Genomic DNA, 26,828 nt, shown 5'->3' with positions numbered 1-26,828 from the left:
TGTTGCCCTCTGGCCTCTATATACAAATACACATGTATCCACATACGTGTATATACCCACACAAAAAAAAAAGGGGGGAGGTGGGGGGAGGGCTATCTTGCCAGGAAGCGGTAGTGCCATGAACAAGAAGTAGCACCTTTCAGGCCCAAAGGGTGAGAGAGAATCTGACGGAAAGCATCATCAAGCCCTGGGCTTTATGCTCAGTGTTTTGTGCCCTATAGACTCAGGAGGTCTGAGTGCCTTTGTAAAGCTGGGGGGTAGAGTTCCACATGGAGTCCTGTCATGCAGACTTGGCTTTGTCTTGAGGACTTCAGACACTTAGCTTTGAATTGGTGATCAATCACCCTTACCTTTTATTGTCTTTCTCCAGTGTATTGATTACCTCCAGCCACATCCTTTATGAAACCTGAAACATTTCTCAAACCTGATCGATTTCTCTCCAGTAGCATCTGCTTTCCCAGGCACCCTTCCCCACCTCAGCACAGTGAATGCTGTACAGTCAAAACAAAGTGATTGGCACTCATTAGTTCTGTTTCCCATCGCGGGGATCCTGGCTGACAGTGAATCTACAGGTGATTCTGCTTTTTAAATCCCACTTTAAATCTGTTCCCCAGCATTTTATTGTTGCTGTTGTTTTGTTTTTCGAGACAGGGTTTCTCTGTGCTAACAGCCCTGGCTGGAACTCACTTTGTAGACCAGGCTGTCCTGGAACTCACTGAAATCCATCTGCCTCTGCCTCCCAAGTTCTGGGATTAAAGGTGAGTGCCACCACAGCCTGGCTTTTGTTTTTTTTTAGATTAATTTATTTTATGTCTATGGGTGTTTTGCCTGCATGCCTTTCTGTATACCACATTCATGCCTACCTAGTCCAGGATAGGACATCAGATCCCCTGGAAATGGAGTTACAGATGGTTGTGAGCCCCATAGGTGATAGGCAGTCCTGGAAAGGACTCAGTAAGGGCACAGTCAGGGACAGAAGGTTCAATGGCACTTGGAGTTGGCACCTGTGTATTTTTAGCCTCAAACTCACAAAGATCTACGTATCCCAGCCTACCAGATGCTAGGGTTAAAGGTGTGTGCCACCACTGTCCAGCTAAAAAGAAAATAATTTTTTAAAACAAGAAATCTGGGGGGCTGGAGAGATGGCTCAGTGTAGGGAGACACCCTAGCCCCGCCCAATAGTCCTGGGACAGGTGCCAGGTGGACCCGGGACTGGCCCATAAAGGCTTGGTGAAGGAAAGCCGGGGTGACGTAAGGGAAGCTTCTTAAGGGCTGTACGTGGAGACCCTAGCCCCTTCTCTCTGGCCGCGCTAGCTGGGTTCCTGTGACCTCGCTCTGGCCTGCGTTTTGCCCTGGTGCTTTCTTGAATAAAGAAATCTTACCATCACGGACTATAGTTCATCCTTGAGCTATAGTCCCTTGCACACTGCACACAATAATCATCAGTTCAGTGGTTAAGAGCACTGGCTGCTCTTCCACAGGTCCTGAGTTCAATTCCCAGCAGCCACATGGTGGCTCACAACCATCTGTAATGAGATCTGGTGCCCTCTTCTGGTGTGCAGATATACATGGAAGCAGAATGTTGTAGACATAAAATCTTTAAAAAAAAAAAATCTGAAGATGGGCATGGTGGCACATGCCTTTAATCCCAGCACTCAGAAGGCAAAGGCTGGCAGATCTCTGAGTTCAAGACCAACCTGGTCTACATAGGGAGTTCTAGGACAGCCAGGGCTACACAGAGAAATCTTGTCTCAAAAAATACTTTAAAAAGACAGAAATATGAAAATGTGTGTTTATTCCGCACTCAGCCCTGGTTCCTCCTCTGCTAGATCTTTGTTCTAGAATGGAATTTGCCTGGTTTCATAGCAATGCCCACAGGAGGGCAGTAGAAACCAGAGCATCTAGACTAGGTGCCCTGGTTTCTAGCTACTGCCCTCCTTCCACCCTGAGAAAGCAGCAGGACCGTTCACTTGAATTGTGAGTCCCTTGGGAGAAGGGTGTGCCCAGGACTTTGCATCACGGATATTTGACGGGTCCTGGCACTCAGTAAATGAATGGTCGCAGGGTGAACAATAAATGAAGGGGGAAATCAACCCTGAGTAAGTAATTTTTTTTCTTTCTTTTTCTTTTTTCTTTCTTTTTTTTTTTTTTTTTTTGTTTTTTTTTTCAAGACAGGGTTTCTCTGTGTAGCTTTGGAGCCTATCCTGGCACTTGCTCTGGAGACCAGGCTGGCCTCGAACTCACAGAGATCCACCTGCATCTGCTTCCTGAGTGCTGGGATTAAAGGCAGGCACCACCAACGCCTGACATGAGTAGGTAATTCCTACTGCAAATCCGAGTAAGAGCTACTGCCCATTTGGGGGGAATGAAGCCCTGACACAGAAATCTCTTTAGGTCACTGGGTGACAAAGCTGGGATGCCTGGAGCCCCTCATTGTTTTGTTTGTTTTTGTTTGAGACAGGGTTTCTCTGTGTAACAGCCCTGCCTGTCCTGGGACTCACTTTGTAGATCACGCTTGCTTCAAATTCACAGAGATCCACCTGCCTCTGCCTCCCGAGTGCTGGGATTAAAGACATGCGCCACTATCGCCCAGCCCCTTATCAGCTCTTAGTTTGTTCCTGAATATAAGATCCCATCTGAACAGCAATTACAGAAGCTCCTAACTCTGTAAGCCTAAAAGTAAAATACAGTAGAGGAGATGAAAACAGCTAATCTCTAGGAGCTCCATTGTCTTGCATTCTAAGAGCCTGCTCTAAATGCTGGTGGTCTTTGCGGTGACCCCTTTCCTGGCTCGTTTTACATTAGCTTGACATGAGAGGCACCTGGGAAGAAGACCTCAGTTGAAAAAATGCCCCTATCAGGTGGCCCATAGGCAAGGTGCATTTTCTTGGTTGGTGATGGACGTGAGTGGCCCAGCTTACTGTGGATGGTGCCGTGCCTGGCCTGGTGGTCCTGGGTTGTAGAAGAAAGCAGGCTGAGCAAGCCATGAGCAGCAGGCAGATAGCATTCCTCCACAGCCTCTGCCTTGACTTCCCTTGGTGGCAGACTGTGGTTGGGACATGTAAGTCAAATGGCCCCTTTCCTCCCCAAGTTTGCCTTTGGTCAGAATGTTTTAATCACAACAGAAAGCAAACTTAAATACTCTAAATCCTGCCTCCCCTGCAGAGTGCAGGGTCGCAGGTGTGCACCCCACCTCCAGTTTACTTAGCTGGGCTTTAACAGAACTTGGTCTTAGTTATTGGCTTGAGGGTCCAGAGAGGGGTAGCTGTCCTATACAAGCCATGTGGTGCCCTCTCCACTCACTTCATCTTGCAGTTGCTGCCAAGCCCACCGCTGATTTCTGTCTTCGCCACTGAAGCTCTTCTTATTAATACCTCCCATGACCCAACTGCAAAGCCATGCAAACCTGAACTAGTTCATCCCTCAGTTCTGGTACCCCATGGCTTCCATCCTGTATTCATGAATAATCCAAACATTGCTTCTTCCTGCCAGAAACCTCAGAAGTCTCTAGAATCTATGCTTTCCCTTACATCTAACCTCCATTCAGGACTTGAGCCCCACCTCTTCCTCTTCCTAACCCTGGGATCCATCTGTGTTTGTGCCACTGTGCAGACCAAGATGCATGCGCCCTGTAACTCAGTCTCCCAACTGCCCACCTATCCATCCATCCGTAAAAACACTGGAGCAATACTGTGTGTCAGACAGTCGAGGGGCTGGCAGGCCATGGAGGGCTGAGCAGGCTCAGCAGGGCTGTCATCACTGGAACTCACAGATTCATGCCACAGACATAACAGTGAGAAGGAAGCACACAGGCAGTACGAGGGGAAATACTGAGATACTTCTGGTTTTGAACATTTATATGAGTGCTTTGCTTTGTATGTATGTATGTATGTATGTATGTATGTATGTATGTATGTATGTGCACGGCATATGTGGTGGTTTGAATGAAAACAGCCCTCTTAGGTCCATAGGGAGTGGCACTATTAGGAGGTGTGGCCTCCTAATAGTTGGTGTGGGTGTGGCCTTGTTGGAGGAAGTGTGTCACTGAGCGTGGGCTTGAGTTTTCAGAAGCTCAAGCCAGGCCCACCTTTGATCTTCCTGCTGCCTTTGGGTCCAGATGTGGAACTCTCAGCTACCTCTCCAGCGCTATGTCTGCCTGCCCACCACCCAGCTTTCCACCCTGACAACCACAGACTAAACCTCTGAAAGTGTAAGCCAGCCCCAATTAATGTTTTCCTTTATAAGAGTTGTGGTGGTCACTGTGTCTCTTCATAGTAATAGAAACTCTGAGACACTATTGTGTAGTGCCTGAGGAGGCCAGAAGATGGCATCAGATTCCTAGAACTGGAATTACAGAGGGTTGTGAGCTGTACCATGTGGGTGCTGGGAAAAGAACTTGGGTCCTCTGCAACAAGAGCAAGATTTCTCAGCCACTGAGGCCTCTCTCTGGCTCCCTTGTTTGGATTGAGACTGGTCTCATACAGCCCAGCCCAGCCTCACACTCAGTGAGGACCTTGAACCTTGAAACCCTAGTCCTCATACCTTCACCTTCCAAGTGATTAGTGTATTTTTTAATTATTTAAAAAAATCTGAGGGAGCCTGGAGGTGGGGGCACACACCTTTTGTTATTCTTTTGTTTAAAAAGAATAAAAGAGAAATGCTGAGACATGAGACATGTTGACTATAAGTTTATTATAAGGCCCGGCAGAGTAGGGAGACTAAGAGGAGGAAAGGAACAGGGTAAATGGCTGACCGCCATGGCCGGTCGCCATAGACAGACCGAGAGAGCGCATAGGTGGGAGACAGAGTAGAGAGAAAACAGGGAGAGGAAACAGAACAGAAACAGAGAGAGGAAACAGAGAGCGTAAATGGACAGGGACCTGTCTTTTAAAGGGGTCCTCTGCACCTGCGTGCAGACTTAGTTCTCATGGAACCTTGTGCTGACCAGGGTATTGCCTGTTCCACCAGGTAACAGGGGCAGGCCAGCATAATGCCTGAACCTTTCATTCCCACCTCTACTTATTATTTTAAAAAGGTGGGGTGTTAGACATGGCAGGTTAAGGAATAAGGGCGTTGCCAGGAAGTAGGCCATTGGTCAGTGGACTGTCCCCGTGTCCCATGTGACAAGAGGACATCAAACACAGATGGCCTTCCAGTTGATCTCTTAGTCCTGGCTATGGATGAGGACTATGAATGACAGGGCCCAGGCTCTCTTGACCCGACCACCATCATCTCTGAAAGGGAGCCCCGGGTGGACATTAAAGACCGCCCAGGGCGGTCTATCTCTTTCCTTTTGGATACCGGTGCCACATACTCAGTCCTAAAGGAGTTTTGGGGACCCACCTCTCCTTCTCGTCTTCCTATTGTCAGGGTAGGAGAACAGCCTTACCTCAGCGGACTCCACCGCTTAGCTGTATTTTTAGGGGAATTCCCCTTACTCATTCATTTTTGGTTATACCAACTTGTCCGGTGCCTTTACTAGGGAGGGACCTTCTAGTTAAGGTAGGAGCTTCTATTTCTTTTGCTCCCCACATTCGCCTAACTCCAGTCTCGCCAGCGGCTCCCCTCCTCCTCCTCCTAGCTACTCACCCTGCAAGTTCCAGTAACGTCATTTCCTTTACCAGCCTCTCAGGTAGACCCCAAGGTCTGGGACACCCAGAACCCTTCTGTGGCTAGACACCATCCCCCCATTGTCATTCAGTTATAGGACCCCTCTTAGGTATGTTGCTCAAATTCAGTACCCACTCCCACTCCAGAGCCTTAAGGGACTTAAACCTATTATCTCTGACCTCCTAAGGAAAAAGCTGCTTCCTCCTACCTCCTCCCCCTTTAACACTCATATACTGGCAGTAAAAAAATCTAATGGGACTTTTCGTCTGGTTCAGGACCTCTGGCTCATTAACTCTGTGGTAGTGCCCCTCCATCCTGTGGTTCCTAACCCTTACACACTCCTCTCTACTATCCCCCCGGGGACATCTCACTTCTCAGTTTTAGACCTTAAGGATGCCTTTTTCTCTATATCCCTCCACACCCAGTCTCAAAATATCTTTGCTTTCACCAGGACTGACCCCAATAATAATGTCTCCACTCAGCTCACCTGGACTGTCCTACCTCAGGGCTTCCGGGACAGCCCACACCTTTTTGGTCAGGCCCTGGCTTCTGACCTGCTCTCTCTGTCTTTCCCTAAATCCAAGTTCATACAGTATGTAGATGATATTTTACTTTGTAGCCCCTCCTTGGAAGTTAGCCGGACTGACACTTCCACCCTCCTAAATTTCCTGTCTAGCAGGGGTTACAGAGTCTCACCTTCTAAGGTTCAATTGTCTACTCTTCAGGTCACCTATTTGGGACTAACCATTACCCCAACCCACAAAGCTATTACTGTAGACAGGAAAAACTTAATCGGGTCTCTTGCAGTTCCTTCCACTAAAGGGGAGATTTTATCATTTCTGGGAATAGCTGGCTTCTTACGCTCCTGGATCCCCTCTTACCCTCTCCTTGCCTGCCCCCTGTATGGGGCAGCTCTTGGACCTCCACATGAACCCCTCCTTAACCCTGTTACTAAGCCCTTTCAGAGACTTAAACAGGCTCTCCTGAAAGCCCCTGCTCTTCATCTACCAGATTTAACTCGTCCTTTCTCCCTCTACTTAACAGAAAAAGAAGGATTTGCCCTTGGAGTTCTAGGTCACCAGCTAGGACCTTCCTTTGCACCTGTAGCATATCTGTTGAAGAAGCTAGACCTGGCTACTCAAGGATGGGCATCCTGCATACGTGCTTTAGCAGCTGCTGAGCTTCTTATCCGTGAGTCAAAGAAACTAACCTTTGGGTCACCCATTACTGTCTTCTGTCATCACAACCTGTCCCATCTCCTAACCTACAGAGGCTTACAAACTCTACCTCCTTCCCGAGTTCTTTCCCTCCAGGTGGCATTAGTAGAAGATGCCACGCTTACTTTCCAATCTTGCCCACCCCTTAATATCTCAAATCTTCTACCTCAACCTAATGCTAACTATTCTCCAGCTCATTCCTGCATTGAAACCTTGGAGGAACCTGTATGTGTCCCATCCTTCACACATACAGGAGGGCACACTACCTCAGGCCACCTATACCTGGTACACAGATGGCAGCTCTTTTTTACATGAGGGGACCCGTAAAGCGGGCTATGGCATAGTGTCAGACACCAGGGTGGTGGAAGCACGGGCACTTCCTGCCCACACTACTAAACAACAGGCTGAATTAATAGCCCTCACCCGTGCCTTCCAATTGGCACAGGGACATTCTCTAAATGTTTACACAGACTCTAAATATGCTTTTCATATCCTCCTGTCCCACGCAGCTATTTGGAAGGAACGTGGGCTACTTACTACAAGAGGAGGATCCATAACTAACTCAGGTTATATTATGGCCATGCTAAAGGCCTCTCACCTCCCCAAAGCTATAGGAATTATTCACTGTCGGTCACACCAGACTGACAGCTCTGTTATCTTTAGGGGCAACAACCGGGCTGATAGAGCAGCTAGGGCTGCAGCCCTCCGAGGCCCAGATCTACCTCACCCACCACAGGGAATCCATACACTACAACCCACATCCTCACAGCCACCTCCTGACATGAGACAAATTCTGTCCTACTTACACTAGCTTTTCCACCCTAACAGTAAGGCTCTTTCTCTGTCAAGTCTCACCTCAAACCTACTTCTGAGGACTTAAATTTCTTAAAAACTATCACTGCCTCCTGTAAAACCTGTCAGATGTCAAACCCTAACTCCAGGTATTGTAGCTCCCCTTTTCCCACACACCAGGCTAGGGGCTCTCTCCCAGGGACTGACTGGCAACTTGACTTCACCCACATGCCCACAGTCAGGCGAGTTAAATACCTCCTGGTACTAGTGGATACTTTCTCAGGGTGGGTAGAAGCGTTTCCTACTACTAACAAGAGAGCTCAGACCGTCTCTGACATCCTTCTCAGGGAAATTATCCCCCGGTTTGGGATTCCAGCCTCTCTTCAGTCAGACAACGGTCCTGAGTTTACCTCTCAGATCTCTCAAACCCTGTCTAAAGCTCTCAATATTCCTTGGCATTTTCATATTCCATACCACCCCAAGTCCTCAGGGTAGGTAGAGCGAACTAACCATTCTTTAAAGACTGTTCTGGTTAAAATGTCACAGGAACTTCACCTTGAACTGGGTAAAGCTTCTGCCTCTGGCCCTTTTCAGGCTTAGGGCTCTCCCTAAACAACCAGTTTTCATGTATGGGCAGCCGGTTCTAACACCTGGCCTCCCACACTCTCGCCTCTCCCTGACCACCTGCTTACACCTTTACTTCATCATCACCATTCCCTCCTTTGGGAATTTGCTGACCACTCTCTACCTGGACCATGTGCTACCCCCTGTACCTCTCCAATTAACATAGGGGATCAAGTACTTCTTTCTCCTCCAGACCAGAGCCCCTCCCCCCTGTCTCCTAAGTGGAAGGGCCCTTTCAAAGTAATTCTTGTCACTCCAACAGCAGCTAAGCTTGAGGGCCTTCCCCACTGGATTCACTTATCCCACCTCAAGCCCTTTACTTCTCCACCTGAGACTCACCCTTCATACACAGTTTCTACAACAGGACCCTGTTCCCTTAGGTTTCAGAGGACACTGAAATCATCTACTTTGCCTCCTATTTCAGAAGAATAAGGCTCAACTTCTACAAGGCTGATTTAAACTTTCCTGCTTCTAATTACACTCTGCTCATCAATTTCCAAAGTATCACAATGACTTACTTAAAACTCTTAATCCAACCAATTAGTTGTTGTTACAGGAATGCCAGGCTAAAAGCCATGGATCTAAAGATACAAGGACCACCAAGTGTTTGTGCCTTCTGGTTAAAAGTAACCAGAAAGATTTCATACCACCTAGATATGATCTAATATGTCTAATCTTTATGTTTTCACAAACTTTAAGGACTCTTATAAGTTCCAGGGAGCCAAATCAGATCAAAACAGGTCAGATTCACTCCAGGTAATATCCAACCCTTCCCCAGTCCCAATTTCCCTTTCCTCATCTTGGGACACCTCGGGAACCCCTTCCTCATCTTACAATCTTTCCCTCAAGTGACAGGACCTAAGACAAAATTTTTTTCTAAACTTAACCTTGTCCTCTGCTCTGCGAACATCTTGCCAGGTCTAAAAGGCACCAGAGAGTACCATATGGCCCAGACTGCAATGAAACAACAATCAACCCCAGGACGTGGCAGCACCCCAACCCCCCAAAGATGGTCAACGCCCCAGGCCAGCAGGAAGCAGCCTTGAGACATCTTCGCCCTTACTTCCCTAACCTGCCAAGCCCAATTCTCCAACTTTTATAATAAACAACAGCCGGGATTATAAGAACAATACACCTGGATGACCCTGACCCCCGCCCCCTAACCACGGGGCACACACCCGCCATGCATTGCACAGGTGCAATGTGAGGACTCTTGCACAGGTGCAAAACCCCAGTGCGCATAGGCAACCTCCCCTTTAAAAGGTCCTGCCGCCCATCCCTCTCTCTCTTCCTTTTGGCTCCTCTTGGGTTGGCTGACTACCCATCCCCCTCTCCCCCCCTTTTCTGGTAAATAAACTCCACGTGGGTTGTTTATATCAGCAGCTGCAGCTTAAACAAAAGAATAACACCTTTAATCCCAGCACTTGGAAGTCAGAGGCAAGAGGATCTTTGTGAGTTCAAGGCCAGCCTGGTCTACAGAGCAAGTTCCAGGACAGACAGGGGCTACACAGAGAAATCCTGTCTTGAAAAAAAAACCTTTAAAAATTAAATCTGAGGGAGACTACTTTAGTTGGATCTCAAGGAAATAAAGGACCTCCAAATCTGACAAGCAACAATCTAGGGCGCTGTTGCTGCCTCGATACTCAAGGTCTGACCTTCCTAACATCTGTAAAGTTCTGAACATGCAGATATCTGAAACTCAGCCAGAGCAGAGGGAGATGTTGGGCTCACATTGCTTTCCAGAAAAAATAAATAAATAATGACAGTCCCTTCCTGGTTCCACTTCTGCCCCCGAAGACCCTGGAAACTCCAGAGGTGCTGGTCCTGAACCTGTGGCCTCCAGACAGCTGTGTGAGAAAAGCTGTGTGCGGAAGTGACCCTCATGGAGCTTTTAACCCTTACCACAGAGCATCTTGGACTAGCATACATGTGAGGAAGAGAAGCAGGCAGAGTTCCAGACTCCCCAAGTGGGTGCATTGGTGTATTCAAGGAACGGAGCTGGATGAGGGCAGCTGTTGTAGAGTAAGGAGAGCCTCAGTGAAAGGCTAAGGTCTGTAAGGCAGACAAGGAAGTCTTTGGAGTTTTGTGGCCCCAGGGCAGCCATCTGGGTTTAAATTCATGGGACACTAATAAGGCCTTAAGGCAGGGCCAGAGGCATGGCTCAGTGATTAAATCACTTGTTGCTCCTCCAGAGGGCCCAGTTTCAGTTCTCCATTCCCATATCTGTAGGCTCACAGCTATTAGTAACCTTGGCTTCAGGGGATTTGACGCCTGTGGTCTCTTCAGGTACCTGTATGCACATGCCCACATAATTTAAAATAATTTTCCAAAAAGAGACCAGCTTTAATCCCAGCTCTGAGGAGACAGGGACAGGCGGATCTCTGTGAGTTTGAGAACAGCCTGGTCTACAAGAGCGAGTGCCAGGATAGGCTCCAAAGCTACAGAGAGAAACCCTGTCTCAAAACACCCCCCCCTCCCGACCCCCCACCCCACCTCACCCCCCCACCCCCCCACCCCGACCCGCCCAAAAAAGAGGCCTTAGGCAAGAGAGTGGCACATTCATTCATGTGAGAGTTGTTAAGATGCCTCTTGGCCTGAGGATGGGCTCATTGGGAAAGCACCTGGTGCATATGCTCAAAGTCACGGCTTAGATCCTCAGTACCAATTCCTCTCCCAGATCCTCCAGCTAATACCAGGGGAATGAGTCAGAGAGTACAGGGGGCTCCAACAGCTGATCCCCACCTCTTTTCGCCCTAATCTGGTCTCTGCTAAGTTCCTGGAGGGTCACATGACCCTGAGTCTGGCCCTGTGGACAGGGAGTCCAAAGGTATGGCTCTGTCCACTCTTGCCAGAAATGTAGTCATGCACCGGGAGTACAGGGCCTTCTTGCAAGCAGGGTGGCCAGCTGAGGCTGGTGGAGTGAAAGCCAGCTAAGGCCACAGTCCCTGTCACCATCCTGGAAACTCTGAATCTTGCTGCCACCAGAATTACTGAGAAAAATAATCCCTAGCATTGAAGCCATTGCAAGCAGACTTTCTAGAAATGAAACTAAGCAGATTCTCAGTGGGCACACTAGTGACTGCAAGGGTGCCGGTGAGAGACAGTGGTGGATCAAATCTCCCCACAGGCCTTTTCTAGTCCTCATTCCCCTTATTTTCTCTTCCATGCCATGTAAATGAATCTCTCCCCTGGAGCTTATCATGATTTAAAATTCTTTGCTAGCTATCCATCTCAAAGATAAAAATCTAGCTTTTGCCTAGTAAAGGCTTTTGCTTTTTGTGGTTTGTCTTCTCTCTGCCATCTCCTTCCACGGCTCCCTTCCCTACCAAGATGTCACTAAGGCCCAGGGTCTCAACTTTTCCTCCCTGTTGCTTCAGAAGACTGGCTTTTACACTGGCACATGTTATTTCCTATGTTCTTATGATGCCTGCCTGGCTCCATTACACTCAGGCCCAAATCAGAAAGAAAAGCAAGTACTACATCTGTTGTACCAGCCACACTCAAGAAAGCCTTCCTAGAACCTCTCAACATCCTGTTACAGATAGCTAGTGCACAGGCACATGGACTGATCCTAGCTGCAAGGGAGGCTTGAAAGTAAGGAAATGTCAATGTTATGGCAAGAGTAGGAGTTTGAAGTCAACCTTGCCCGCATAGCAAATTTGAGGACAGCCTGGACTACATGAAACCCTGTCTCAAAAAAAAAAAAAAAAAAAAAAAAAAAGTGCAGGCCAGTTGTGGTGGCACATACCTTTCATCCCAGTACTTACTCAGGAAGGTAGAGGAAGTGTGATTTCTGAATTCAAGGTCAGCCTGGTCTACAGAGTGAGTTTAAGGACAGCCAAGAAACCCTGTCTTACATAAACAAATAAACAAACAACAAAAAAAATTAGAAACTTGAGCAGGTGATAAACAGGACCTGTCCCCACGTCCTGTTCATCAGAACCGAGAAACGGGCACATGATTTCCCCCTGCTCTCCAAATCTGCCTGGAAAGTTCTTTCTCTCTCTCTCTCTCTCTCTCTCTCTCTCTCTCTCTCTCTCTCTTTTTCCCCCTGAGACAGGGTTTCTCTGTGTAGCTTTGGAGCCTGTCCTGGAACTTGCTCTGTAGACCAGGCTGGACTTGAACTCACAGAGATCTGTCTGCCTCTACCTCCCGAGTGCTGGGATTAAAGGCATGCACCACCATCGCCCAGCTTGGAAAGCTCTTTCTTGCCCATCCTATGCCAGGTTCCAGGAGACCTCCCTCAGTGCCCCAGCCAAACCTGGTGCTCTTCCTCCTTCCTCCTATACTACATCCCTGCCCCTGTCATGGGTACATATACTTGCCTTTATAGCTGTAGATATACTGCATCGTGGCGGCACACTCAGCTATGTGCACATTCACTCTCTCCACATAGACTGGGACTCGGTGGACACCTGTTCTTTCTCAGTCACTGCTGAGAGCCAAGCCTGGTTCCCACTCAGCTGGAGTTTTCAAGCTGAAAATGAGATGTTTGGCACTTGGGAGGTAGAGGCCAGCAGATCTCTGAATTCAAGCTCAGCCTGGTCTACAGATCAAGTTCCAGGACAACCTGGGCTACAGGAAAAACAAAACAAAAAACCCTGTCTCAAAAAGCAAAACCAACCAAACAAAAATGTCCAAGTAAAGATGGGGGGGGGGGGAGAATATCATCTCCCAGACCACAAACAACCTCGGAGAGGAGAGCCTCTTGTCCCAAGGACACAGAGAGATTCCTACCACCAAGTGTTAAACTGCTGCTTATCTTGGGAAGATTTGAAATGTATGAGGTATGCAAGGAAAGGCATTTACACCAGCATTACAGCAGGCACACAGGCACCTCAAAATTCACCATGCTCTCCATCTTTGTATATTCTTCACACTGGATAGGCCCAGGAACATCTAAACTGTGTTTTCTGATCAGAGCTTCTTTTGTTTGTTTTTTAACGTTTGCTTTGATTATTTTAATTATGTCTATGTGGGGGAAGGGAGTATATGTGCACTTGAATGGAAGTGGCCCCAAGTGGTCAGAGGTTTCAGATCCCCCTGGAGCTGCAGTTACAGTTGTGAACCACCTGATATCCTGATATGAGTGCTGGGAATCGAACTCAGGTCCTTAAGAGTAGCATGTGCTCTTAACCACGGAGCCATCTCTCCAACTTTGTTTGCTTGTTTGTTTGTTTGTTTGTTTGTTTGAGACAGGACCACATGCCATACATAGTTCAAGCTGGTTTGAATTCATAGCAATTACCATGCCTCAGCTTTCCGAGTGCTGGGATTACAGAGGTGAGCCACCACACCAGATTTTGTTACTGTGTATGTTTGTGTGTGTGCATATCAACACGCATGGAGGACAGGGGACAGGGGACAGGGGACAGCATCCATTGTTGTTCTTGAGGCACTGTCCACTTTTGTTTGTTTCACTTTGTTTTTCAAACGGTCTTTCATTGGCCTGGACTCACCTACTAGGCCAGGCCAGCTCACCAGCCCCAGGGGTCCACTGGCCTCTGCTTCCCCAGCTTTGGGATAACAAGTGTGCACACCACACCTGAGGGGTGTGTGTGTTGTGTGTGTGTGTGTGTGTGTGTGTGTGTGTGTGTGTGTGTGTGTGTGTGTGTGCTTTAATGTGGGCTCTGGGGCTTGAACTCAGGTCCTCCAGCTTACAAAGCAAGCATCTCGCTATCTCCCAAGCCCCCTTTTTTGTACTTCCTAAGCAAGTACAGTTCACTGTTCATGTCAGACATGCTGAAGTATAATTTTGAAAGCACAGAATGAACTCCTCAAAGCCAGGTGCAGTGAGCAGCAAATGCCCACAATCCCAGCACTTTCAAAGCCATGGCTGAGGCAGGAGGATCATGGCAAATTTGAGATTAGCTTGTGCTATGGAGTGAGACCCTTTCTTAAAACAAAAACAAATTAACCTCCTGAGGGTTCCACTTAATAACTTACATGGTTTCTGAGTCTTCCTGTTCCATTGCCCTTTTTACTACTGCAAGTAAGGACAGCTTGGAGCAAGGGAATACAAATAACACTCAACCTGTGTTTCTGTTGCCATGGTGATGTTGACATGTGAAACTCACAAGAGCTCTTTTATACAGTGGAGCCAGCAGACAGCAGAGGCCAAAGACCTGAAAGATAAGATGTACAACACACACACACACACACACACACACACACACACACACACACACACACTCACATATACTCCTAAATGAGCGAAGGGCTTCATGCCACCACCTGAACCATCTTGCTAGCTCTTAGCCAGACATCAATAGAAAAACAGCTTGCTCCTAGAGTCTCCAAGAACCAAGTCCTCCACCTCCCCAGGCGCCTGTCAGGTGTGTGCTTCACAATATTCATGGCCCCTCTTGAGTTTTCACTGTGTTCATCTGTCTTGATGTCCTCCCAGCCCAATTTCTCTCACTACTGCTTCTAGGATAAGCAAAGTAAATCACCACCTTACACTTAGGAAGCTCGTGGGAGGTGGGATGTCCAAATATGGGCTCATTGTTTTATCCCACCACAACCAACTGTGGTTTTCTTAGGATCCCCAGCCCTGTTTGTTGCTAAGTGACTGGAGTGTGAACCGTCTCTGACACTCCAAACCCTAGACCACCTCAAGGAGAAAGGGGTTGGTGTCAGGCACAGCAGCCCCCCCCCCCCCCGTGCACGGCATCCTCCTCCATCCAAATGAAGTAAGAGAGACAGCAGACAGGCTGGCCTGGATTTAATGAGAAGCTCTGAAAGCCTCTGTGAGAGGAAGAGTCCCACACAGTTTGGAAACCCAGACGCACGGCAGCTGGGCTCTCAGGCCTCCAGGTGACCCTGCAAAACAGAAGTGGTTTCACTAGGAGGGTGGCCTTTCCCACCTCACATTAAGAAAAAGCAAACAAACTACTAAAAAAAAACCTCTCCAGCCTTCAAAACGGCTTCAGGAATCATCCTGCCTCCTGCCGGGGCGGGGGTGGGGTGGGGGTGGAAATGGGGTGTAGAGGGCACATCATGACGTCTAAGTGGAAGGACTGTAGGAGGGAGGCTGCGCCCCGCCTCACCTCCAAGCCTCAGGAGAGGGCCCCATCGCCCAGGACACCTCCCCACCCACCCCCTCACTGGCTTCACTAGGTACCATCACTGACAGACACTCTAAGCCTCCTAAATTGTCAGGAAAATGGCACACTTGTACCACATTTCCCGTTTCCCGGCTTGCATTCTTTCACAGCCTGGACCCATAAACCCGTGTTGCTTTTCACAAGAGTGAGGCTAACACCCACCCGAGGCTGGTTTCCTTCTGGCTTCTCACAGCAGCTGAGCGTGTGGCTTTGCTAATTAGGACCCTTTCTTGTCTTTAATTAGCTGCATGTGAATCTTGTTGGGAAGTCTTGGATCCGTGAAATAGTCTGGGATGAAAATCAGAACGAAATCATCTATACTGAAGGGGAAAGCCTGGGCAACAGCTTACTCTACTAAAAAGTCAGATGCTTTGTCCCAGCCGCACTCAACGGTGGTCCCCACTTTACAATACAATCTCAGCGCTCGCAGCGAGTCCCTGGCAGCTGCCCTCATGAATGCCAGGTAACCATCCCGGGCAGGGCTTAAGCACGTTGCCCAGTCTAGGCTCTTGGTCCTCTTGATGCTCAGGGAGTCACCAAGGGCTCAGGGATTCTGAGTACTCAGATCCGGTTCCATCTTAGGACCCAAATAAACACCAAGTATTATTCTGTTCTCCACTAAACTTGCAGCTCCGGCCTCTGAAATGCAGCCCTTTTCAGAGAACACCGTCTCCCAGGAGAGCCATGCTCACAGCATGACGACAGAAGAGGGTTTTTACACCAGGAAGACTGAGTCACAAGTCAGCATCTGCTCAGCGCAGGAAAGGCGTGCTTAGAACGCTAAGGGCTCCCGGGGTTAACCGCACCCCAGACACCGCCCAGCTCCCCACTCCACACTGTTTGACCTGAAGCCATCTCCGCAGCCGGAATCCATTAAAAACCACCTGGGGAGCCTTCAAAACCTTGGCTGCTGGGCCCCGCCCCAGACTAATTAAATAAAAATCTCTAGAGGTGGGGCCTGAGCATCAGTATTTTTTAAACGCTCCCCCGGTGGTTCTAAATGTGCATCCTGGGTCAGGCACCACTTTAAGATGCCCGCCATGGGCTAGGGCTGGCCAGCTCTCCTTTGGGAATCTCAAAAATTCGCAGTCCTCACCAAGAGAAGTCCTGCCTCAGTGCCACTCTGGCCTCATTTTGAGGAAAAGCCGGGGAAATGAAAAAGCCTTAAAAAATCAGCGCCTGTAGGGGACATCAAGTGAAGATCCAGACCCCAAACAAAGTCCTGGGCTTGCCCAACTCTAAACTCCCATCCTGCTTCCTGCACAGGCACGGGAGACACCCCGGTGCCACTGTACTCACGCGCAGCAAATTCAAGGATGTTGTCTGGTCTTTTCAGAAACATTTCTCTGGAAAACATTAAAAGATATAAGGGGGGAGATAAACCGGGGCTGTGCAGGCTGTGGTGTGGCCACTGCCCCATCTTGCTCTTTGGAAGGCAGATTAATGACAGGCCTGCCCATTCTAGAAGTCATCAATAAATCAGGGGATCTTAGACAAAAACCCAATGGAGTGGCTGGTTGTGGTGACCACACCTTTAATTTGGGCACCCAGGAAATTCAGGCAGGCAGATCTCTGTGAGTTCCAGGCTAGCCTGGACTACATAATTGAGTTCCTGGCTAGTCAGGGCTACACAGAAAAACCCTGTCTCAAAAATAAATAAATAAATAAATAAATAAATAAATAAATAAACCAAGTATCCAAGTAACAATAAAAGTAGACCATAATCATTTCACACAGGAGCTGTGGAGTAGACAGGATGCTCTTACAAACCCTGGGCTTGGCCAATAGGAAGACTATTTTCCAGGTCGTCAAGGGGCTCATGCCTAATGGACAGAGATGCGACCCTGGAATGGTCTGAGATGTTTACCCATGGATTTCCCAAGGAGAAATGTCCCAGGGAGACAATAAGCAAAGCTAAAGACTTCAGATGGGCTAACACAGACATGAAGATGTAGTCACCAGGATACTAGAAATGCCTGACAGCCCAGAAAGTTCTAGGCTTCATAAAGCATTCACTAACACTATTTTGCTTATAACGTCCCTGTAAAATGACAATTATATCTCCATTTTACATATAAAGAAAACAAGCCCCCAAAAGGTTAATCATTTGCCCAAGTTCATACAGACAATAAATAAAGGAGAGAGGTCTTGTATGCCCAAGGGATACAGTGTTTGCTTGACCTCCGGCTGTGGTGGCCGGCCAACCACCTTCAGTTCCAGGTGCTCTCTTGGCCAAAGTCTCCCTTGCTGAGAAAGCCCAAGCTTCAATAATTTTGTTTCCCTCCTCCTTCAATTCAATTAGACACACACTGAGTATGAATTATACAAGTAACCACAATATATGATAATGATTTTAAAATAAGAGAAAACAAAGATAGGGTCTGGGGAGATGACTCAGTAGCAAAGAACACTTGCTGTCCAAGCATGAGAACCTGACTCTAGATCCCCAACATCCCAGTCAAAAGCTGGGCCTTGACCTGGTGCCTATTAACCCCAACATTGAGAGGACTGGAAGCTGGGTGATCACTGGGGCTTACCAGCCTTGCTCTTGCTCCAGGTTCAGTGAGAGACCCTGTGAATGAGGCATAGAGCATTCTGGCCTCCACAAGCTTGCACATGGGTGTACACACACACACACACACACACACACACACACACACACACACACACACGTATATATGTGTATGCACACTGGTGAGTGAAAAATATAGCCCTGCCTCAAAGATCTTACAAACAAAAGGAAACAGGTGAGTTTCCTAAAATGCCAAGGAACCTCAAGTAACTGCTAAAAGGCTATTAAATAGTGCTTTGGGAGGGAAGAATAGTGTGCTGGTTGGATAAAAGTGGCTCCCATAGGCCCATAAGGTGTGGCACTAATAGGAGGTTCAGCCTTGTTGGAAGAAATGTGTCACTGAGGTCTCAGAAGCTCAAGCCAGACCTTCGTCTCTTCCTGATGCCTTGGGATTCAGATGTAGAACTCTCAGCTCCTTTTCTGGCACCATGTCTGCCTGAAGGCAACCATGATAATGGACTAAACCTCTGAAACTGTAAGCCAGCCTCAATTAAATATTTTCCTTTATAAGAATTGCTGGGGCTAGGGGTGGAGAGATGGCTCAGAGGTTAAGAGCACTGGCTGTTCTTCCAGAGGTTCTGAGTTCAATTCCCAGCAATCACATGGTGGCTCACAACCATCTGTAATGAGATCTGGTGTGCAAACATACTGCAGGCAGAACACTGTATACATAATAAATAAATCTTAGGAAAAACAAAAAAAAAGAATTGCCATGGCCATCGTGTCTCTTCACAGCAGTAGAAACCCTAAGACAAATAGTTGCTGAAAGTGGGGCCCCAAAAACCTTCAGAGTTATTAGATTGGAAGGGACCCTTGTGGTACAAATGGGATTTTAATTAGGAAGAACAAAGGATGAGGGACAAGAACATTCCAGGTCCAGGGAAATGGCAAGAACCAAGGCCCAGAAATGGAAATAGTCCTGTGTCCTGTGTGTGACTGCCTTGTGCTTAGCAGCTGGGTTGTATCTACTATTGTATCCCCAGGGTCCAGGAGAACACTTGGGGGTGTCTGCCTGAGCTTGGGGAATAAACTAGAGAGCTTGGTTTGACCAGCATACAGACATGTGGTGAAGGAGAAATTGAGGACTCATGATGGGAGGTGTTGGGGCGGGGTGGTACGGGGTTGCCAGGCACTGGGTTGCCTGGCACTGTGAACCAGAAAAAGGGAATAGGAATGGCAAATGTGTGCTGGAGTCGGACAGTCACAGAATGGAGATAGGACCAAGTAGAAGGAGGCAGGCACAGAGTGGCAGGGATTCAAGAATGTCATGTACATAGACACAAAAGGGTAATGGATTTGTGTTGTTAGAAGCCAGCAACATAGCTCACACCATCACCTGAGAGACTGAGGCCAGCCTGGCCTGTGTTGTGAGACTTTGTGTGGAATCATAACAATAATGTAGATGCCAGTTTCTGTCCCTCCCAGTTCCAAAGCCCTTTAGTTCCAAACAAACACACAGAGGCTTATATTAATTATAAACTGTCTAGGCTATTGCTCAGGCTTATTATTAACAAGCTCTTACAACTTAAATTAACTCATAATTCTTGCCACATGGCTTGGTACCTTTTCTCAGTAAGGCCCTCTCTTTTTGTTTCCTTTGTGTCTGGCTGGTGACTTTGTCCTTCCTTCCTCTTCTCAGAATTCTCCTAGTCTGCTAGCCCCACCTATACTTCCTGCCTGGCTATTGGCCAATCGTTGTTTTTATCAAACAAATAAAATAAAGTGACAAATCTTTACAGTGTACAAGAGCATTATCCCACATCAAACGGGGTCACTTGGGCACTGAGGTGCTGGTAAAATTCAGTTTCTCCATCCAGAGTGTCACATGTACAGGAAAGCTGATCCAACTTAAGATTTGTCACTTGTCTGTATGTTTCAACAGATGGTTTAAAACAAACAAAAAGGCAAAGTTGGGAGCCACTGAAGATTTTTCCAGACAAGGAATGGCAGACCAGAGCTGCAGTTTGGAAAGACTGCCCTGCACATGTGCACACTGCATCTCCAGCCCTAAGTCTGAGTTTTCTGGGGGCCTAAAGTAAGTTTGGTCTCTCTTCTAACTTCTGAGATCTAGGTATTAAGAGTTCTGTGCACTGTATCTGAGGTGTGGAGGCAACATGGCCACAAATCACAGAATCCAGAAGCCCAAGCAGAGGCTAGCCTTCCCAATGGGAACAGTTCACAGCTTCAGAGGGCTTGGACCTCAGGAGCAGAAAGCCCAGGGCAGAACTGAACAGGCAAGCTGCCTTCATCTAGCTCTTCCTCCTCCCTCCTCTTCACACAGGGCTGGGTAAAGTTTCCAGAAGAAAGCTGAGCTGATTCTGGCTCACTCTAGTACTGCTCAAGGAAATTAACAGCAGGCAAACAAAAACCAGCCCTCATACTTCAAATGCCACCCTGGAGAGAAGCCTGAGAGGGGCGAGAAGGAGTTCACCCAGGTGAAGGGTGATTGGGCTGCGCGGCCTTGGGAGGGGGAAGGGAGGAAGATGAAGGCTTTTGGAGCTGCAGGGGTATTGCAGCGGCTGTGCCAAGACCCCAGCCTCTTCCTGGAAACTTCCTGGATAAACAGAGACACAGGGCCAGCCAGCACTCCACGCCCCCACTTACCACCCAGTGTTCTAACCCTGTGTTTGTGGATGCCAGTGTAGAGAAAACACAGGGTCCTAAATGTCTGTTTTCACTTTCTCTGCCAGAACCATTCTCAGCTTGGACTGCAAACTCCCTAGATTGGAGCCGTGTCATTCCCTATTTCCCTTTAGAATAAAAAATGCAAACATGACCCTCACATCGGACACTGGCAGAGGACTCCAATATGTGTGTGTATGTGTGTGTGTGTGTGTGTGTGTGTGTGTGTGTGTGTGTGTGTGTGTATGTATGTGTGTGTGTGTGTGTGTGTGTGTGTGTATGTATATATGTGTGTGTGTGTGTGTGTGTGTGTGTGTGTGTGTGTGTACATATATGTACTTTGGTGGAGTTTTTTGGGTTTTGGTTTTTTTTGTTTTGTTTTGGTTTGGTTTGGTTTTGGTTTTTCGAGACAGGGTTTCTCTGTGGCTTTGGAGGCTGTCCTGGAACTAGCTCTTGTAAAACAGGCTGGTCTCGAACTTACAGAGATCCGCCTGCCTCTGCCTCGAGAGTGCTGGAATTAAAGGCATTCGCCACCACCGCCCGGCTCATATATGTATTTTTTAAAGACAGATTCTAAGTATGTAGACATGGCTGGTCTGGATCTCACAATATAGATCAAATGGGCCTTGAGTTCACAGAGATCTGCTTTTTTCTGCCTTGTGAGTTCTGGGATTAAGTTTGTCCCAGCATACCAGCTTGCCCCATAATATCATCTGCCCCAACCATAATGAATCTGCTCTTCACAGAGAAAAGGTTTTAGTGTTCACTAATTCCTTCCCTACTTGCTGTGTGAATCTGAAGCTCCTTGAAGAAATGGCCAAAATATGAAGGCTAGTGAGACCCAAGGAAAAGTAAAAGGGGCTTGGGAAACCTGGGTACTGGGGTTTGAACCCAGGGTTTCACACATGGTTAAGGAAGCACTCTGCTATAGGGGTCCTGGGTGCACCTCAACACACAACACTATATGGTGGAAGAGCCAGGGGGTGAAATACTTGGTCCTTTGGTCAGCAGCTTGAGAAATGTATTTCCCATCTCTGAACTTAACATGTCTCAATTGCAAAAATGGAAAAAATAATATAAAATGTCTTTTATTTCATTTAAGATTCATTTTTATTTTATATGTATTCATGTGTGGAGTTTTTATTTTCATGTGTGTAGATGCACTACATACATGCCTGATGTCTGTGAAGTCCAGAAGTTGTCAGAACCCCTAGAATGGGAGTTACAGGCTGCTAGCTACCATGTGGGTACTGGGAACTGAACCTAGGTCCTCTGTAAGAGCAGCAAGTGGACTTAACTGAGCCATCTCTCTAGCACCCATTAGATGGCTTTAAAAAAAATAACAATGGGCTGGGCATGATGGTGCCCCTTTAATCCCAACATTTGGGAGGCAGAGGCAGGCAGATCTCTGTGAGTTTGAGTTCAGCCTGGTCTACAGAGTGAGTTCCAGGACTACAAAATTCAGCTCTGTCTGAGTATCATCATCATCATCATCATCATCATCATCATCATCATCATCATCTATCTTTTATAGAATTGCTGGGTGGAGGAGGGAGTAAGCAAAATGTTACCAAGATGCCATCACAGTATGGATACTGTGGAGACACACATGGTACCACTAGCCTAGAACATTGTGACAACACCATCATAATACAGTTTGATGACTGCTGATGGAGGGAAGCAAAACAGTGCCTAGAAGTGGATGCCAGTGCTATTTTAACTGCACTGACTTGGCTGTAGCCAAACAAAACTTGAGTTAGCCCTCTTGTTTCCACCCATGCTGCCCCATGAATCTTTTCTTCGGTTCTTTTCCTGTTACTCCATTAGGAGATTATTTCTAGACAGGGTCCCACTATGTAGCCCTGGCTGGAACTCTCTTTGTAGACCAGGCTGGCCTCAGACTCACAGAGACCTGCCTGACTCTACCTCCCATGTGCTGTAATTAAAGGTGTGTGCTATATCCAGTGTCTTAAGTTCAATGTCTTCACCACTTGGCAATTCTGGGTTCTGAGATTTTTCTATTCCAATGGAGTACACTGAAGAAACATACCTAGGACGCATTGGGAAATGGGAGTTTTATTTGTTTCTCTATTAATTTTTGCCCGTTTGAGAGACGGTTCCACTCTGTCATCTGACTGGCCTTGAATTCACAAATTCTCCTGCCTCCATCTCCTAAATGGTGTGACCATGAGATTACCACCAAATTTGGAAAACAGTATCCTTTTGCCTCAATATATATATATATATATATATATATATATATATATATATAGTCTCACTAATGCAGTCCAGACTGGTCTTGAACTCATGATCCTCCTGCCTCAGTCCCCCCAAAGTCCCTATGCCTTGGCTCCCTGTCATTCTTCTACAGTGTTCTCAAGTAAGCAAGGGCCAAGAGTCTGCACAGTGGGATTAAAGATGTATACCACCACCACCTGGCTAGTCATTAATTTCTTTATGGCCACCAATGCATACTTTTAATTTCAGGATTTGGGGATTTAAAGTTAAATGTTTAGAGACCCAGTGAGAAGCCTCAGTGGATAAAAGTGCTTGCCATGCAAGTCTCACAACCTGAATTTGACTTGTAGAACCAAGAATGGAAGAAGAAAACCAACTCCCCCCAGTTGTCTTCTGACTGGCGTACAAATACCTCCATTCACATATCACACACATAGCATGCGTATTGTACACAGTGCTAATAAAATAAAAATGTTTGAAGTGGGCTAGAAAAAAAAGGCTGCACAGTTGGAACACTCTCCTCCTCTGCCACGTTCCCTCAGTGTCATGAGGTAAATATTAATGTTTATCTTTATAGTTGAAATGAATGAACATTAGTATTTTAAAGGATATAGAGATAACTGTAGAGTTATGAAAGGTTGAATCTCGGGAATTTTCTAACTTTTATGAGGTCCAAACCAAGTTGGGCTGATGCATTTGTATAGTTCCAACACCTGGGAGGATGCAGGCAGGATACTACCACAAGTTCAAGGCTAGCCTATGCTACATAATGAGTTTGAGACCACACTTGACTATAGGAAACCCTGTCTTTAAAAAAAAAAAATTGGGAGGAGGGAAGAGGGAGTTCGGAGGAGGAGAAGGGGAGAAGAGGAGGACATGAGGGGGCAGGAAGATTGAATCAGGGAAGACCAGAGGAGAGCAAGAAAAGAGATGCCATCATAGAGGGAGCCAGTATAGGTTTAAAGAGAAATCTGGCACTAGGGAAATGTCCAGAGATCTACAAGGATGACCCCAACTAACAATCTAAGCAATAGTGGAGAGGCTACCTTAAATGCCCCCCCCCTTAATGAGATTGATATGCCATCCTAGAGCCTTCATCCAGTAGCTGATGGAAGCAGAAGCAGAGATCCACAACTAATCACTGAGCCGAACTCCTGGAATCCAGTTGCAGAGAGGGAGGAGTGATGGGCAAAGGGGTTAAGATCAGGCTGGAGAGACCCACAGAAACAGCTGACCCGAACAAGGGGGAGCTCATGGACCCCAAACTGATAGCTGGGAAACCAGCATAGGACCGACCTAAACACTTTAATGTGGGTGTCAGTTGGGAGGCCTGGGCAATCTATGGGGCCTCTGGCAGTGGATCAGTATTTATCCCTAGTACACGAATGGACTTTGGGAGCCCTCTCCACATAGAGGGATATTCTTTCAGCCTAGACACATAGGGGAGGGTCTAGGCCCTGATCCCAATGATGTGACAGACTTTGGTGATTCCCCCATGGAAGGCCTCACCCTCCCTGGGGAGCAGAAAGGGGATGGGATAGGGGACCGGTGGGGGGCAGGGGAGGAGGGGAGGAAGGGAGGGAAAGGGAACTGGGGTTGACATGTAAAGCAATTGTTTCTAAGAAAAAAAAAAAAAACACAGAGGAAGAGGGAACAGTTTTGGTGTGTTTTGTTTTTGTATGAGTCTCACTGTGTAACTCAGGCTGGCCTCAAACTGAAGATTCTCCCTGTGGCTATTAGAGGGTCTGTTCATCTATTCTTACTAGCTACCTAAAGCCAGCCTGTCAAACCACCTACCTGAAGAAGCCACTAATGAGCAGCGACACCTCTTTGTGGGTCCTCAAGTACTTTTCATTTGCGATCCGAGTCTGGATCTAAGAACAACAACCAAGAGTCAAAGATCTGGGGAGACAGAGCCAGGGTTCAACCCGGGAAGGAGGTGTGAAGTGGTGGGGACAAGCCATGTCTTTTCCTGGAGTATCTGAAAGCCCAAGCACAGTCTTCAAATTTTCCTTTGAAGCAGCCCCATTTCTTTTCTCTTCAGGCAGAGTTTCATAGTGCCTGGGCTGTTCTGGAGCTTGGTGAAGCCAGCTGGCCTCGAACTCCTGATCCTCTTGCTCTACCTCGGAGTGCTAGTTTATGCGGTGGGGGAGGTGGTGGTGTGGTGGTGGTGGTGGTGGTGTGGTGGTGGTGGTGGTAGAGAAGATTGCAGCCTGGTAGTTGGTGCAAAACTGAGTTACATCCCCTGTCACTTCTCTGGCCAGACCCCTACTTGATTGCCATACGCTTTCAAATGCCTGGCGGGTTGGGCTCAGGGACATTCCACCTATCTATCCTCTGGCACTCATCTCGGGGGAACAGGCCCCGCTGCCCTCTCCCGGAGTCCTCCCTGTCCGAGGGACCTTTAATCTGAACAGGTATTAGGGGACGCCGACTCACGTACCTTGAAATCTCGCAACTGTTCCAGTTGCTCAGGGCTCAGAGTTCCGGGATCCGGCCCCACTACCCCTCCGGGTAACGGCTCCATCTCGCTGTAGTCGGTTGTCTAGGCGACGGGCGGCGGAGAAACGAAGCCCCGCCCCTCTGCCCGCCCCGCCCCTGGCCCCGCCTCTCTACAAATCCAATCCTTTCCAGGCAAGGAAGGCAAATGCTACAGACAGAAACAGGTGGAAGCCACTCTTCAGCTGAATGAACTTGGATTTGGGGTCTCCAGGGGATCATTTAACCAGACTTAAAGACTGATTTCTGAGCCGAATTGTATTTGAAATGAACCTTTCTTCTTGACCCCACTCGACCTCGAATCGTGCATTTGCTTAGCTAGAGCAAACCACAAAAGAGGTTCCTAGTGCAGGGTCTTTTAGAATCCAGCTCCCAGCTCGAGCAGACTCTGTGCTTGCGTAGAAAAATGCAGGCTTGTCTTCCTACTGGCCCAGAAGCCAAGCATTCCGTCTGTTCGGTAGACAGACACTAGATATTGGAAGCCTGGTTTCCTAAAATATGAAAGTGCCCCAGAGCGTGGTGGGAGCCAATCTCTGCAAAGATAAGAACATTCTCAAACTCAGAATGCTGGACCTGGCCAGCACCCTGGCAGAATTTCCCTTTTTGGAATGACTTCCTCAGGTAGATCAATTTTCTCTTCACCTTGGGCTCCTCATAAATTGTAAATTATTTCTCTAACTCTCGACTGAATACAGAAAGAGAAAGTGGATGAACTGAGTGAAAGATTTGTTCTTCTAGTATCTAATTAAGAAGGGTGAGTGAACATAAAACCACAGTTCTCAAAATAGCTGCCTGGAAAGGGCAAGAGCCTATGTCAACACACACACACACACACACACACACACACACACACACACACACACGCCCCACACACGCCCCACACGTGCACACCAGCTTTCCTTGCTCGAAGAGATGGTGCCCAGCAAGAGACCTTCTGAGATGTAGGAGACAGAATCTCAAAAGAGTTTGGGACTTGTGAACAACTGCCCCCCCCCAAAGCAAAGACATAACATGAGAAACAAGCTAAATGTCTGGCCACGGAGGGGGATCTCTCTTCCATCTTCGGGTCTCTGCATTTCCAGACAGAACAGTAGATGCAGGTGAGTCAGTTAGTGGCTACAAGCCTCTTCCCAGGAGCCCATCTGGGGTAGCAATCATTTGGGTTGTTTTTTTAGGAGAGGGAGTTAATGGTGAAAGAGAGATAAGCTGCCATCTGTCAGAAGTAATGTTTTCCCAGGCAGAGCAGGGGTTACCCCCAGGTGATAGTTTCTATCAGCTAAGGCTGACTTCCTCCTACCCCGCAGAGGGACAGGCTACGATGAAATCCACAGACTTTGTAGGTAGTGTGGTTGCCACAGTGTCTCAATTCTTGAATGTTTGAGATGTGGCTGTGTTAGATATGCCAGAAATTTAAAATACACTCTGGATCTTGAAGACTTAGTGGAAGAAAATAATGGAAACTGTCTCAATAACTTTATATGCACTGCATGTTGAAATAATATTTTGAATAAAGTAGGTTAAATAAAACGTCTTTGTGTACCCATATGT

General features: G+C 47.5%; 1 protein-coding gene across 1 annotated transcript; it reads right to left on the bottom strand.

Moving 5' to 3' along the window:
* Positions 1 to 15,566: 15,566 nt before the first annotated feature.
* Riiad1 (regulatory subunit of type II PKA R-subunit domain containing 1) lies at positions 15,567 to 25,308 on the bottom strand. The gene is made up of 4 exons (XM_035450860.1): positions 25,225 to 25,308; positions 24,579 to 24,655; positions 16,649 to 16,695; positions 15,567 to 15,637 (listed from the first exon to the last, which is right to left on the bottom strand). The coding sequence occupies exons 1-4, from the start codon at positions 25,306 to 25,308 to the stop codon at positions 15,567 to 15,569; spliced, it is 279 nt and encodes a 92-aa protein (XP_035306751.1).
* Between the last annotated feature and the right edge of the window lie 1,520 nt (positions 25,309 to 26,828).

This window comes from Cricetulus griseus, assembly GCF_003668045.3.
Source record: "Cricetulus griseus strain 17A/GY chromosome 1 unlocalized genomic scaffold, alternate assembly CriGri-PICRH-1.0 chr1_0, whole genome shotgun sequence".
Taxonomy (NCBI): domain Eukaryota; kingdom Metazoa; phylum Chordata; class Mammalia; order Rodentia; family Cricetidae; genus Cricetulus; species Cricetulus griseus.
Note: the sequence above shows the minus strand (reverse complement) of the source record. Positions and strands in the feature narration are given on the sequence as shown.